Source organism: Herpailurus yagouaroundi, unplaced genomic scaffold, assembly GCF_014898765.1.
Source record: "Herpailurus yagouaroundi ecotype Mexico unplaced genomic scaffold, PumYag 190, whole genome shotgun sequence".
NCBI classification, from domain to species: Eukaryota; Metazoa; Chordata; class Mammalia; order Carnivora; family Felidae; genus Herpailurus; species Herpailurus yagouaroundi.
The window spans coordinates 36,630,635-36,646,073 of NW_024412421.1; the positions used below are offsets into that span (position 1 = coordinate 36,630,635).

General features: G+C 59.7%; 1 protein-coding gene across 6 annotated transcripts in view; it reads left to right on the forward strand.

Moving 5' to 3' along the window:
* The window catches only part of BANP (BTG3 associated nuclear protein), a 110,959-nt gene that overhangs the window by 63,613 nt on the left and 31,907 nt on the right, over positions 1 to 15,439 (forward strand). For all 6 annotated transcript variants that reach the window (XM_040443298.1, XM_040443295.1, XM_040443299.1 and 3 more), the window contains 2 exons: positions 5,041 to 5,280; positions 14,057 to 14,224. In XM_040443298.1, the coding sequence (XP_040299232.1) occupies positions 5,041 to 5,280; positions 14,057 to 14,224 (408 nt within the window). The remainder of the gene's footprint in view (positions 1 to 5,040; positions 5,281 to 14,056; positions 14,225 to 15,439) is intronic.

Here is a 15,439-nt window from a genome sequence, read left to right on the forward strand (position 1 = left end):
ATCTGTTTTGTCTCTTAAAGTTGTCATATGAATGAAGTCCTATGATGTTTGTCTTTGACTAATTTCACTTAGCATGATACCCTCCAGTTCCATCCACATAGTTGCAAATGGCAAGATTTCCTTCTTTTCGATTGCGAGGTAATACTCCATCGTATATGTAAACCGCATCTTCTTTACCCATTCATCTGCCGATGGACATTTGGGCTCTTTCCATACTTTGGCTGTTGTCGATAGTGCTGCTGTAAACATTGGGGTGCATGTGCCCCTTCGAATCAGCACACCTGTATCCCTTGAATAAATGCCTAGTCGTGCAATTGCTAGGTCGTAGGGCAGTTCTCTTTTTAATTTTTTGAGGACCTTCAAAACTGTTTTCTAGAGGAATTTAAACTGACATCTTTCATCCTCCAGAGTATTCTGGTAGCATTTCCAGAAGCCCATGTGCTTGGCACGGAGGACAGGTGTTTTTGCTGATAGGTGTCAGTAAGGAGTGGGGAGCCCTTGCTAGAACGGAAGCCAACTTCCTGTGAGGGCCTGGTGAGGAGACCGCCCGCCCCCCCGCGTCCACCCTGGCCGTTGTCCCAGCATCGCAATTCTCCTGGTGGCGTTGGTGTCCTCGGCTGAGGACTTGCCCTTCAGTGTTCTCTTCTGTGGCGCTCTTAGCAGAGGCCAGTTGCTGAGGACAGACTCATTGCTGATGAATTAGTCTTACGATTAATCATGTCCGACGTGAAAAAAATGAGGCTTAGCTTCGATGTGTAACTTTGTTCTCTCATTTAGCATCACGTCTTGCCTTCGGAGAGTTGGAATCTTTTTGAAAATACTTGATTTACACGTTTGTCACAGTGTCGGTTTGTTGATGTTTTTCTTTGTTGTTCTGGAACCACGAGGCTGTCCAGTTGGGTGCCGTTTGGAAGAATGGTCTTTTGCATGACGCTGTTTCAGCGCCAGGGCCAGAGTACAGGGTTTGGACGAGGTGAGGTGCTCTTGGTACAGGCGGGCAGGTGTCGGAGGCCCCGTGCTAAGGGGCTTCTGATTCGTGGGGCCGTGGCGCCGGTGGGAGGCCTCACGGCGTAGATGGCACGGCTCTGGTGGAGGAAGACACTTCCCTGAGGTGGGGACCGAGGGGCGGGCTGGGTGTGCAGGGCAGCCTGGAAGGAAGCTGGTTCTCAGGGCTGGAGTGAGTGCTACGGTTCAGGGGGTATTTGCAGAGACCTGAGCTGCTCGTCCTTGACTGAGTCACGTCCTGCGTGTCCCAGGCACGTGGTCTTGGTATCAGCCCGACGAGATGTGGGTGACTGTTGGGAAGACAGCCCTGAGCCCTTGTCCAGCGTTTACGTTGCTCTGACAACATTACGTAAACGTGGGGTGCTTGCTTAGCACAGTCACGTTACCCGTTCCCGAGAAAGGCTGCAGCAATCTTGGGCAGCGTTGCTTGTGCCAGCCCACGGGGGGTGTCTGTGGTGGTCGGGGAGGCAGGTGCGGCGTGGCTCTGTGCCCCTCATGGCTCAGGATGCTGCCACCCTTCCTTGTGGGCTCACAGGGGTCCTCCTGTTCAGACATTCAGGTCCAACAAAGATGTCATTAGACGTCAGTCACCTTGGGTTTGACGGTATTCACGGTTAAGTCAGCAGCAAGGGCTTGCAGCGTGGAAGGTTTCTTTGTTTTAAGCTTATTTTGAGAGAGAGAGAGAGAGCAGCGCGCAAGCCCGTAGGAGCCAGGAAGGAACAGAGAGAGGGGGAGAGAGAGGATCCCAAGCAGGCTCTGCGCTGTCAGCACATGGCTCGATATCAGGCTTGAACTCACAAACCGTGAGGTGTGACCTGAGCCGGAAGCAAGTTCGACGCTAAACTGACTGAGCCACCCAGGTGCCCCGAAAGGTTTCAACACGGTAGTTCCTGTACTGAGACGTGTTCTTGAGCTGGCGAGTAACCTCATCAGTGGCCAAAGGAGTCCTCCTGTCATCCCGTCCACTCCCCAGTGTCCCCTATCTGTCAGTTCTCAGCAACATAGGGTCACTCCCCCATCTCTGTTCTCCCTCCCTCCTTCCCCTACTTGCTTTGTGTCTTGACCTGATTGCTGCAGGTGGAGGGAAGTCCTTCCACTCTGTGGTGTAATCGCAACTGGGCTCACTGAGGGTTTTGATACTGACCATTAGAGCCCGTGCCAGGCGTGGAGTTGCCCAGTAGGGATTTTTAGATGTAAATACCCTAGACGTTCGAGCCTTCGTGGCATCTCGGATACGACCTCGAGACCGCCCCGCGAGTCCCGTCCATCTGCGTGTAGATCACGTGCCAGCCTGTCTTTCTGTACGCGGGCCGAGCGTGGTAGTAGCTGAGTGATGCTCACAAACGTGCATCTACTGAGCATGTGCCCGCGGCTCTGCTCCCTCACTTGTAAACCACTGGTGTCTCTGAGAGATGACGCTGGCTACTCATCGCTTATTCTCAGTTCCAGCGGCCAAGATGGGTGATTTGTTTTCTGCCCTTCGCTAAAGCCAGGAGCCTCGCCTCAGCCGCCCTAAGTGGTGCTCTGGCCGCCGCTCGGCCCCCGGTGGTGACATGGGCATCTCGACAGGGTTGCTGATCCTCGCCTGGTGCTGGTGCACACCTCCGGGTTCAGGAGCTCAGCTGGGTGAGGCTCCTGCAAAGGGGCAGGGTGGAGGCATGGGTCACAGACGGGCTCTCTACTTGCTCTGCTCCAGGCTTTTGGCAAAGCAGGGCCCGGCTGGTTGCCCTTCATGGGGACGTTTTCTGTTTCGGGGAGGTCGGAATGTAAACATTGGGACATTTCAAAATAAAGCTCGTGAGAAATGTTGAAGCAGCGATAACCGTGGCTGCGACGTGACTTACGGCCCGCTTGTCAGAAAGCTGGTGTCCCTCTTGTGTCCCAGGCTCCCAGAGGGAGGTTGCGGCTCTCCCTGTAAACGCCCCTGCCGTCCCACGGTGGCCTGTTGATGCAGGGGCTCTCTCCCACACCTCAGCTAGCTTCCGTGTCAGCATCAGAAGAGCTGGTCTGGAAAGCCGTCAGGTTTCCCGGCAGTTCTGATCATAAGCGGAGCTTCCTTCTGCCAAAGGTTGAGGCTCCTTTGAGTTGAAGTTTGACAGTCAGGGCGCCCTTTCACACGCAGTCTAGGTCACTCCTGCAACGACTGGAAGGAATCTGTGCCTGAGCAAAGCCAACGCTCCTTGCTAAGGGTCTGGCTCGGAAGCCAGCCTGGCCAAGAGCCTGGTCTCTGCCCCACCGTGTCCTCCCCAGGTCCGGGGGGAGCTGGATCTGATCTGCATCTGGCACACTGCCGGGGTGAGGTTTCCCCTTCCGGACGGGAGGGGCGCTAGCCACCCCACTGCCCGCCCCCTTCCCCTTCCCCGAGCCGTGGGCCTGTCTCCCTGTCATCGCGGTGGCCGGCCTTCCCCCACGTGAACGCTGAGCTCTGGGCGTTTGCATGTCACATCACCCTTGAGAAAGCCCAAGTCTGGGGCTGGTAACGATTTTCAGTTTGCAGAGGCACAGACGAGTTGCTTGCACGAGAGGCCGGGAGCTCCATCGTCTGCTGGTCCTGGAGCCCTTCCTCGCAGAGCTCTCTCGAGGGCGAGGTGGCCAGAGAGAAGACTGGGCGGCTCGCCGGGGTAGCCAGCCTGGGTGTGGGGAGACCTGGAAGAACTAACGAATCCAGAGCGTTTGACACCATGTGGAGCAGTGCCTCTCTCCAGACCTGGTCAAGGGTGTCGGGTCTGCTGGAGTCAGAGGTCAGGTGTCAGCAGCGCACGCGGTCCCTTGACTACCCGGGTCCCAGAGACCTGCAGCTCCCCAGGCACCAGACCCCGTCCCTCCTGTGTGCCCTGCTCCTGCAGTCAAGCGAGACTTGGGGCTTTTCGTTACATAAAATGGTACTTTTGGGATTTTAAGATCACGAATGGCGCAGTTTTCAGGGTTAAGGAAAGCACGTGTGGCAGGGAACGAAGTTTCCACAAGGAGAGGAAAAAGGTCACAGTGCTCTGAATAGGAGGTCAGGGGAAGGTGCTCTCCAGTGATAGACTTCCAGCTTCACTGCTGGGAGGTCAAAGGTGGGAAGGGAGAGGGGTGGGGGTGGGGGAGGTCCACAGAACAGGACTCGGGAGCCCTGAGCCCTCAGGGAAGGGCTTCGCAGTGAGGAGAGTACGGGCTGGTCTGCACAGCCCTGGAGCCCCTTGTCCCCCCGAGCTGGCCGGCTGCCTCCCCCGCGGTGCAGGGCAGCATATCCGTTTTCTCACGTGGGATGTGCCTGGCTTCCACACGGCTTCTTCTCAGAGCACTTCCAGGGCTGTGCGTGGGTTCTTGTCGCCCCAGAGGCCGGTGGGCTCCAGGTGGCTATCCTGCTGCTGGAACCCGAGGGAGCCCCCCTCCCGATCCCTGACACTAACACTCTCGGGACCACTCTTGCTTGCTGTCCTTCCGGGTGCCAGCAGGCCGAAAACAAGCATGGTGTTTAGAAGTCGCTGGTGAAGCTCCCCTGCGGCAGTTGTGGAGGGAGTCGGTTGGAGGCTAGAGCTTGTTTGGTGTCCCCGCTTCCGGACATTGAGACCCAGGTGTCGGGTCTGGGCGGCACCTCGGCCGGCGCTGCGGGGCCTTCTGCCACCAGACTCGCGAGGGCTGTGGGCAGCGCCGTCTCCTCGGCTGCAGACCGGGTGACGGTGCACGGCGCTCTGCGTTCTGTGTGCTTTTCACTGAGGTTGTGGGGCCAGCCTGGCCCCAGGGAAGCCCAACTGGAAGGCATTGGGGTGTTTACGGGTCACAGTGTTATATCTTGTCTCCGAGATGGATCGCAGGAAACCGCGGCGGCTCTTTTGGAAACGATGCACTGGTTTCTGGTCAGCTGTAGGTGTCCACACCTCTCCTTTGTGACCTTGGGGGGTCGCCCCGGGGCTCTTGGCCGTGCTCTGGAAGTTGGGAGAGCAGTTCGCCAACAGCCCCCAGGGAGGATCCTTCTCGAGTGCGTTTGAGTTGAGCACGGGGTGCTTTGGACTCGTGAGCTTACGTGAGACTGTGTCCTGTCTCTCCCAGAGGACTACCCCAACGGCACCTGGCTGGGCGACGAGAACAACCCGGAGATGCGGGTGCGCTGTGCCATCATCCCGTCCGACATGCTCCACATCAGCACCAACTGCCGCACCGCTGAGAAGATGGCGCTGACGCTGCTGGACTACCTCTTCCACCGGGAGGTGCAGGCCGTGTCCAACCTCTCGGGCCAGGGCAAGCACGGCAAGAAGCAGCTCGACCCCCTCACCATCTATGGGATCCGGTGTAAGTGTGGCCTTTGTCTCTGCTCACCTCCGCTGGTGCCTGGTCGCGGGAAGGGTCTGGCTGAGGGCGGGTCGTATAAGGTAGCATCTCGGGGCCGAGTCTGGACCCACACTGTTGGCTCGAGAGGATGCTGGCTTCGGCACTAGTCGCAGAGCCGGGAGAGGAACTTCCGGATGGAGCGTCTCCTTTAGTGAACATCGCCGGTGCCTGCCCGCGGGAAGGACCGGGGGCGCACGGGCCTTTCAGACCCTGGCCTCACTGGTCCTCAGGCCGTTCCAAGGCCTGGAGAGGAGCAGAGCCAGAGCCTTCCCCATCCTCTGCTGACCGCAGCCTTTCCCTGGCTTCCCCCTGGCGTGAGCAGGGTGCTGTCTCCCTCCTTCCTTTCCAAGAGGTTTATTGATGGGCTGACCTCCCGACTGTAGCTGGCGGAGCTCATGGTGCTGGTCCTGATATCCTCACGGCCTGTGTGGTGTGCCTCCTCTTTGAAGAGGGCCCCGTGCTCAAGTCAGTGATCCCTGTGTACCATTGGTGAAATTTAGGGGGTGCAAGTGGCCCTGCGGGTGGCCCATATACTTATCGGCAGCACCCGCTTGCTTCTCACCCCTGGGTTTGTCCAATCCACAGGGCTCGTCTGACTCTGGGACGCATTGACGTGGCTTATGATGTAGACACAAAATGAAGCAGAAAGACACGAGACACGAGACTTCTAACAGAAAGGCTGGGTAGCCGCGTGTGAGACCCAGGTTCTGGAGGGCCACTGTGCTTGAATGTGAGCTTTAAGTCTCATCTAGCAAAGGGCGGGAAGTGAGTGGGTTACCTGGAACTCACTATCTCAGACCAGGGAAGGGCGCTGTCCCACCAGGAAGGAGTCGTTTTTGTCACAGGAAACTCTCTGACGCCGATCCATGAGCCTTCTGTTGGGGACAGAGAGAAACAGAAAGACTTTTTCCGTAGTTGTTATAAGAATAGCAGGTATGTTTTTACCTGTTCTCTTATACTTTAAATTAAAACTGACCATTTTCTCCTGACTGTAGATCTTCCTGGCAGTCGCTAAGAAACAGAACCCAGGTCCCTCTTACACTACAGTGGCTCGTCGCCATGGTGTCCCCGTTTGTTGGCCCTCCACTTTCTGCCTCTCCTGTCTGACCCGCTAGGGGTGTCTGTCACGGATCCTGAGAACCCTCCCTGGTACTCTTCTGAGAGGCCGTTCATGTAACCAGCCCACGTCAGCCCCCGAGGTGGGGCGAGAGTGGTTCACGGTCGGCGGCGGACTTTTCCTGAGGGCCAGGCTCTGTGGGCCGAGGGGTCTCTTGGAACCGCTCCGCCCTGGAAGTGGCCACTGACAAAACAAGTAGGCCCGGCTGTGTTCCAACAAAATGGTATTTTTCAACAGCAGGCGGTGGGCTGCCGCCGTCCGCCAGCCCCTGGTCTGGAGCGTGATGCCAGCTGGGACCCTCTGGTGTGCCTGCGCCACTCTGGTCTCTGGGCACGTGGTGTGTGTGCAGCCCGAGGACTCGTGCTGGCATGTTGACAGGCCGCCGTGGGGTGGTGTGTGACCCCGTGACCCATAGTGCCCTGTGTGGCGGGTTTGTGAAGGTGAGGGAGCCGTGGTCCCCGATTCCCGATGGCTCTGCGGGCCGTCAGGTGTTTGTAAATGGCCACGGCCCTGACAGTGTGTCAGGGGCTTGGAGGGGGAGCCCTGATGGAGAGGCTCCGTCTGTGGCCTGGACCGGGCCCAGGGCTGCGTGGGCACAGTGGCCTCTGGTTGGGGGGCTGCTCTTCCCATGGGGAGTCGACAGGGCTCCTAGGACTGGAGGCTGGAGGGTGGTTGCCTCTCATTTGGAGACGTGCCTTGGAGCATCAGTGCAAGGAGTAAGGGCGCCCTGTGTGCAGGCCGTGACGTACAGGTTATTAGGCAGAGGTTTGGAGAAGGTTCCCTGGAGGTGGTGGGGAAGCTGGGGGGGGGGGGGGGCCCAGAGCAGAAGCACGTGGCGGTGGGGCCAGTGTGCTGGTGCCCAGGGAGACTGTGTGTGTGTGTGTGGTGGGGGGGGGGGGGGGTGGTTCGTGCTGCATCAGCCAGACAGGCTGGTTCTGTTCCTGTGTGTGGGAGCTGGGCTCTCCCATGAGCCCTCCGGGAAACCGAGCTGTCTTCCTGGGGCATCAGGAGGCGCGAGATGCTGGCATCTGCCGCGCGGTAGGGGCTCAGCACGGGAGCTGTCCATTTCCCCCGGCCTCGCGGGTTCAGGGCACGTCCCCTGGGAGGTTGGGGCGTCCCCTGCGCTCACCAGCTGTGGTACCACATGCACCCATGCCAGCCGGGCGAGCCAAGCCCTCTCCCAGAAGGTAGCACAGCCCCAGACGGCCTCTCTTTGTGAGCTCCTGGGGGATGGAAATGTGCCCGCATCCGCACCTGGCATCCGTGCCTGTGGTGCCCGGTACCGCGGAGACACGCGGTAGTGCGGGTTGTGAAACTGCTCTGGGGGGAGGGGGGGGCCTAGCAGGGTGACCTTCAGGGAGACTGAAGAAGGACGGTGTCGTAGCGGGGCTGTGTTGAGAGACTAACACGGGGGTACGGCCCAGGTTGCAGCAGTAGAAGCAGAGGGGGGCAGACAGACTCCAGGAATTCTGGAGACACGAGCAAGGCTTGGCTGAACCGAGACCCAGGAGGTCAGATCGCCCGATTTCTCTGCAGCAGAGGACCGATTGACGGTCAGAAACTTCTGAGTTGCCAGCACAGTGGTTGTATTTGCTTCCAAGCCAGGTGGTGGGGGCCTGTGAGTGTTTCAGTGGGAGAGCGGCCCACCCGCGTGTTCCTGTGGGGGCCCGAGGAAGAGTTCTGGGGTGCCGGGCTGTCCGGGGGCCGGCGGAGCGCCGCCACAGACAGCTGCTTTGTGCGAGCAGCCACACTTGGCCTGTTTCTTTCCCAGGCTGGGGCGGCCTGCGGGTGTCCGTGAAGCGGGAGGGGTCCCTGACCCCGACTACGTGTGTTTGCTGTTTTTTCACATGTGATTTGCGGAGAATGAAGGAGTGGCTTTTCAAAAGGAAAACAGTCCCCTGCGCTCAGTTGTGAGAGACCGTCCACAGGGAGCCTTCCTGGAGCCGTGGGGCCTGCCCTCACCGACTCCCTCTCTCCGACGGGGCCTGTTGAGAGAGCAGGCGACGAGTCGCCTGGAACTAGGCTGGAACTAGCCATCTAACCGTGGCTCTGAGCTTGTGGCCCCATCCACCACGTGCAGCCTGCGTTCTCAGCTTGCCAGCCAGAGGAGCAAGAGGGGCGTGGGCTCGGGGCCCGGAGCCCTGCAGACCCTGGGGCGGGCTGCACCTTTGCTGTGGGTGGGCAGGCGGGATGTGGCCCTTGTGAGAGCCCGGCTCCGTCACACGTGCCTGGAGCAGGTGAGGGTGGAAGCGGGGTGTCGGGGGCCTGGGCAGAGCAGAGCTCGAGGAGTGGCTGGGTGGGAGGGTGGGGTGCCTAGTCCCATTGCACACCCACCTGCCTGCCGGCTCCTCCCATCGCGAAGCCTGGGCTTTCCCCTCGGCCCCTAGTGGCCGGGGCACAGTCCTGGGCTGAAGGGGCACAGGCGGGCTGGGTTTGAGTCAGGACTCCGGAGGGTTGACCGCATGGCTCTGAGCCAGTCCCATGTGCGCCGTCACGCGTACTCGGACAGCAGCCCGCAAGGGGGTAGGGGCACCACGTACACACACTAGGCCCTTGTTGTCGTCGTCTCTCCGTAGCCCGTCCTGGACTTCCTGTGAGAAGCTGTTCACCGGGTGAGGGGCCCTCTCAGTGGGAACTTTTAGATGTGATTTTGAGGCGTTAAAAGTAGTTGTTGATTGTTTCTAACTTTGGGCCGGTTCAAATTGTTGCACAAGAACCAGAACACAACAGGTGAAGCAGTGGATCGGACTGCTGAGGGCCGAGTGGCGAGAGTGGCTCGGTGGCTTTGTCGCGCCCGCCTCTGTTTTCAGCTTCCTGCAGACCCGGGAGCCTCGCTCACGGCTTCCAGAACGCGACAGCTGCCGCCGCCAAGTGCAGTCATCACGGGGAGGATTCTCATCTAAATTTCCCCTTTTTGTTTGTCAACAGAAGTAGTTTTCTCCCTCTACTTTCTCTGGGGAAAAGGAATTCTGAAACATCCATAGGCCGTGTGTCTGAGAACCGCTTCTCTAACGAGGGAATGTGCGTTTTCGGGAGGGAAGCGGTGCCTGAAATACTCCCTGAGAAATACACGCTTTTCAGGGTGCAACTTTAGGGCTCCCACGAATTGGAGGGCTCCCTCAGACTCGGGTAAGCTAGCCGTATAGGTCGTGTGCCGTGTGTACAAGCAGCACGTTACTATAGCCGTAAACGTCTGGAACGTTTTTGGGCGGGGCTCTCAGCTAAGAACGCCAGCCGTTGCCTTCTCCCCCTCGATTTGCAAATACGGCTTTCGTTCTTACGGTTCGTCCCAGCGAATCACCGAGCCTCTCCTGGACTGTATGGTGGAGCAAGTTGCTCGCCCACGTGAGTTGCTAGAAACGCGACGAAAGCACCCGTCGGGTGGGCAGTCGCAGACCTCTGAAGGTATCGTGAAGCCTGCTGGTGTGGGGGTGAGGTCCCGTGGGCCTGAGGTCCCGTGGGGCTCCCGAGCCCTCGGGAGGTGGTCTGAACTCCGCTTGGCACACGCCAGAGCCCTGTGTTCACAGGGGATGGCGACCCCCGGGTCCGACCCAGCAGCTGCGCCAGTAGAGGGTGGTGTTTCGTGACCGCGCAGCCGTGACGCGGAAGCTGGTTGGCGCTCACCTGCGTGAGCTGAGGTGCGCTCCCCTGGTGCGCTCGGGGCGTCCCGGGGCGGTGTCACAGAGTCACAGAGCGCCGCGCGCTGGGGGCTCAGAGCAGCAGGGAGCCCCCTTCTCTCCGCCCCAGAGGCCGGAAGCCTGCGATTCTGGAGCCGGCTGGCAGCGTGGGACAGCACGGCTCCTGTCACTGCTCGTGTCCTCCCCGTGGACGCGCTCCTCTCCTCTCCTTGTCAGGACACCAGTCCCGTGGGATCCCAGCACACCTGCGCCGGCCTTCTTTCCAAGGGAGGTCACGTTCTGAGGTTCTGGGAAGGACGTGGATTTCGGAGGACACTTCACGGGGCACAGGGCTCGGGTTCTCCGGAGCTTGATCCTCGAACGCGATGTCTTACGCGGCTTCTGTGGGGGTGCCCGGCACGTGTGTTTGGTAACGCCGAGGCGCCAGAGGGAGTGCAGAGGGGGGCAGGTTTGGTGAGCACAGGTGAGAAGGTGAACAGTCGGGGCCCTGGCTCACAGGTCGCCCGGACACAGGGCCTTGGGGAGGCCCTCAGCCTCCCTTTCCTGCTTCTCCTCAGTCGGGGCCATCACTGCCTGGGGAGCAGGGCTCACCTGGCTCTGCGGCCTGGACACTGGACAACACACAGTCTGTGGGGAGGTGCGGTGACCTGTCCTCCTCACTCGGGGGCTAAAGATTTCTGTTGTTTTTCTAGGTCAGTCGCTGTCAAGTGAAGACCAATTCTAAGAAATAAATTTCTGGCACGCAGTCTTCTGTTCTTTCCCCTTGAACTTGAGGTTACGTGAGCAGTGATAGTGGTTTTCATTCCTCTGTGGCTGATGAGCCCCATGCCACCCACCGAGGACGTGAGATCGCCAGCTCTGTTTCTTTTTCCCACAGTGTGTCTCAGCCCTCTGTGGGGCTCATTGTTGGAGAGCGGGAGTGCGGTTTTATGATTTGAACCACCAGTGTCAGGATGGGTGTTCCGGGATGTGGGAAGGCACTTAATGGTGACGGAGCTTCAGCTCTTTGGGAGGGAGGGGGTGAGCAGACAGCTTGCCGGGGAAGCAGCAGAAGCAGGCTCAGAGGGACCGTAATTTTGGGGGGCAGCTGAGAGGGTTTGCCTGCTGAGCACTCTCCCCCAAGGTGGTGAGGGGACAAGTGGCTTGCCTTCCGGAGGAGATGAACCCCCACAGCTGCCTGGGGACCCCATGTGCTGGGGAAGGCACCGGAAGCTGCCTGGAGGTGGCCGCGTCTCCTGCACAGGGTCGCTGCTCACTTTTGTCCGAGGTCTCCTGTGTGTCTGTGGGTGGGGCCTTGCGTGCTGTGTAGGGCAGGGAGGTGCTCCTGGGGGTTATGTGGCCATTTCTCCTCCACCCGGCTGGGTGCTGGGAGGCCTGGATGTTAGCTTCTCACTCCCGACAGTTCTACAGGCTCCGAAGCTAGCGTGTTGACTGTCTAATTTTGTGCGTCTTTCTTGTGACCATCACATGTGAAAGGTGTTTATTTATGGGGGTGTGGGGAGAGAGAGAGAGAAAGCCCCCACTAGGGAGGGTCAGAGAGAGGGTGAGAGAGAATCCCAAGCAGGTTCCAAACTGTCAGCACAGAGTCCAGCGTGGGGCTCGGTGTCACAAACTGTGAGATCGTGACCTGAGCCAAAACCAGGAGTCGACACTTAACCACCTGACGCACCCAGGCGCCTCTCAAAGTAACCTCTTTGTCACTCATCGTAAGATGTCTCTTCCACCGTTGGTTCGTTAAGCTGCGGTGCTCCGTGCTGTCCGAAAAGACAGGTGCGCTTTCGGGAAAGTCGGAGAAAGCTGCATTTCCAGGCAGCACAGAGCGGTCTGAGGCTGCACCCCGACACCTCCGTGAGCCCCCTGAGGGCAGAGCCGAAGCCTGCATGTGGGCACCTTGGGGCGCACCTTCCCCCTGCGCCCGGTGCTCTCCGCGGGGAGCTGGCTGCGCTGCTGACCCGACGGCGTTCCTGGCGGCCGCGGGATGGGTGCTGCCGGACGTGCTGTTGGCAGGAATATGCAGCGAGGTTTCCGGAGAATTTAAAAACGACTGCTGTGTAACTATACAGACGTATGTTTTTTCTTCAAAGGGTGTAAGCCAGGCTTTGAACTGGTAAATTAGTTTTTACAAAGTGGAACTTAAGTGTTAACGTCACACATTCATATGTGTCGTAAACGTTCATTTCTGTTACCAAGTATTTAAAATTTCAGGCAACGTCATTAGTTCCTAGCAGCATTCGGGAGGCTTCTCCCTGCCTGTGCCGGTGTGGGGACAGGAGGGTGGGGTTTATTTAGGTCCTCTTACTGAAGCGCGTCCCGGGAAGGGCGTTCTGATGGCGCTGGGTTGCCGTTTCCCCTCTCTCGGCACCCCTGTCCTCAGCTCTGCTGTGACACCAGAGTTGGTAACCAGCCCAGAATGTTCCGAGTCAATCCCTTGAACTTAAAGCCATCGTGGGGCACGTGGCAGCCACTCAGTAAATAGTGATCGATGATTTGTGGCTATTTTAGAGGTGACCTGGAAATCAGCTAGCAAGGAGTTGGGCCTCATTTGTGTATTTCCTTCTGTGCACGAGGCTTGCAAAATGCAGCTGGAAGTTCCTTGGATTATTTTCCTTTCTGATCCTGTGAATCCTGTGTCTCCTCAACCCAAGGCCTTTTCATCTAGAGGACAGAAATTTTGGTTGTCGTATTTAGAGTCAGAGGTCTTAAGCACATGCTCGTGAAATCAAGACGCATCTTTCCGAGAGAAAAGAAACTTGATACTTCTGTGAATTTAGGAAACCGAGCACTCCCTTTGTTGTGATTGTCTGGCCGGTGGTCTCGGCAGGAGGAGGTCTTAGGGATCAGGCGGCCGTCACGCTCTCCGCGGACAGTGTAAACGCGGCCTTCCTAGCAGTCAAAACAGGAAGTTTTTCAGCTCCGTCTTTTTATTATGAAAGTTTTGAATTTCATCCACGTGTTTTCCTGTGAGTCGGCGAAGTTCCGCGAGCCGCTCGAGTGGAGGTCATCCAGTCGAAGAGCGTTTCTTGTGGTTCCCACGGTGGTGACCGACTTCCTGTTGTCTCGGCAGAGAAGAGGCCAAGGGTCCAGTGAGGGTCTCTGTCGGCCCCCTGCGCCTCAGTGGCCCGCCTGATCCCGCGTTTCCTTGTGGGGGAGGGAGGACTCCGGTGCCGTTCAGTCACGTTCTGAGAGCGCTCTGTGGTGTAAGTGGTTGACGAGTGTGGGTGTCAGTAAGATGCCCCGCCGGGCCCAGAGGAACCAGGGCAAGGCCGCATGTGCCTCGGGGAGCGGGGCTGCGGGCTCTCGGGGATAAAGACTGATGTGCCCGCGGGCCGTTTTCCTCCTGACCGGGCGCAGAGGGAGGGCACAGCGAGTCACAGAAGTCGGCCTCGGACTCGGGCGGCGACGGAAGAGTGTCTTCAGGCGGATCGTGACCGCGTTTAGTCCACCAGGGCCGGGGCATCTGCCGTGTGCCCGGGCGGTCTGGGCTCTTGGCACAGCACACACAGTAACTGTGTCCGTCCTCTAGGTGTCAGCCGGACAGGGTGCGGGTGGGAGGGACTCGGGGTCCAACGGGCTGGTTCCGGGCAGGGCCGCTGAGGTCGAGTCTGAGCCGAGACTGGGGAGAAGGGGGACGGCCGCAGGCCCGGAGGCACGGGCGGAGGGGAGCTGGTGCTTGCGGACGCGGCTCCAGGGCGTCGTGGGCTTCGGTTTTAACCTCGACCTTCAGGCCCCTGAGTGCCGTGTGTGGAGTGTGAGTGGACGTGGTTGAGCGCGGGCGTCCTGGAGGCCCGTGGGGCCCGGCACCCAGCCGGCCGCCTCGCGGACCGGTCAACGCGTGAATGTGTGACGTTGCGGGTCCCTGCCGGTGAGGCTCTCAGCCCCCGGCCACGTGTCGCTGTCCCGTGTTCGTGTGGCTCGCACACGGCCGGGACGTGAGGAGTGGCCTTCGTCTCGCCGTCCTTTAACACGGGGTGTGTGCTTTCAGGTCACCTTTTCTATAAATTTGGGATCACGGAGTCTGACTGGTATCGAATCAAACAGAGCATCGACTCCAAATGTCGGACAGCCTGGCGGCGAAAACAGCGAGGCCAGAGCCTGGCCGTCAAGAGCTTCTCGAGGAGAACGCCGTCCTCGTCTTCGTACGGCGCTTCAGGTACGCTCCGTTCGGAGTCCCGAGTGGTGCGCCCTGGGGGGCTCGGGGGGAGCGGGCCAGCGCCGCCACCCACAGCCCCCCTCAGCGCGGCGACGGGGAGCCCGGCTCCGTGCACGCCCTGCAGGTGAGTTATCTCAGGACCGCCGTGGGTGCTGCGTGGGGTTCCCTGAGCGGCAGGACGGGGCCGGGTCTGGCGGCGAGCGCCGTGTCCTGTCCTCCCTCCGCCAGGTTACTGAGCGCGCCGCTGGGTTCTTGTCCTTGCTGGTGTCTGCGTGGGGGGCGCGGACGAGGCAGGGGTCAGCCCGGGTCGTCGTGCTCATCGCTGCCGCTCTGAGTTAGACTTCCCCAAAAGAGCACGGGGGACATTCCAGATTTTCCCCTCGGGCATCGCGGGGAGACTGGCTTTTCCGAAGCAGAAGGTTCACCAGGAACGCCACTGTGACTTCGGTGTTGCTTTTTTAAAAGCTTTTTAAAAAAATCTCCACAACGTCTCCCTTGGCCTCGGCTCGTAGAACCGAAGCCCCGATCGGGGTCGCGGTCAGGACCCCAGGGCAGTGCGGGCAGGGTCAGCCGGATTCTCGTTCCGCAGCACTGTGGCGACAGACCCGGTGGCCCGGCATGCTTGCGGGGTCTTGCCTTTCTGAAGCAGACCTCGGGAAGCGGCTTCCCTCTCGTTGTCTCGGTAGTGACTTGCGAGTAATCCCTGACGACGAGGGGCGGCCACACACATCGTGCCCCCAAGCCGTGCTTCTCTGAGCGGCAGTATCGAGGGACCTTCAGCCAGGGATCTAGGCCGTTCTCGCACAACGAGGAATCCTGTTTGGGGAACTGAGGGAGGTAGCGACCGTACGATGTGCTGAAGCAGTGGCCTCTGAAGAGGTAGCCCGCCTTCGTGGGTCTCGGGCGGGCGGGCGTGGAAGCCATACACTCAGGGAGGTAGGTTTCAGGAGGGCCCGGGATTGGCCGCCCTCTCCCTGGGGTCCGAGGGACCTAGCACGGAGCCGGCCCGTGGCTAGCGCTCAGTGTCTGTCCCGAAGGAGCGGGGAGGAAGGGCAAGATGAGGCTTTCTCTGTGGAGACGGCACGGCCCCGGTTCAGGACCCCCGGGCAGCGGCCCGGAGCCGCGAGTTTCTGACAGGCAGCGGGGGTGCTCTCGGGGCGGCCGGCACCATGTTTGAGGGTGGAAGGTGTTGAGTCTGGTGAGTGGACGGGCGGG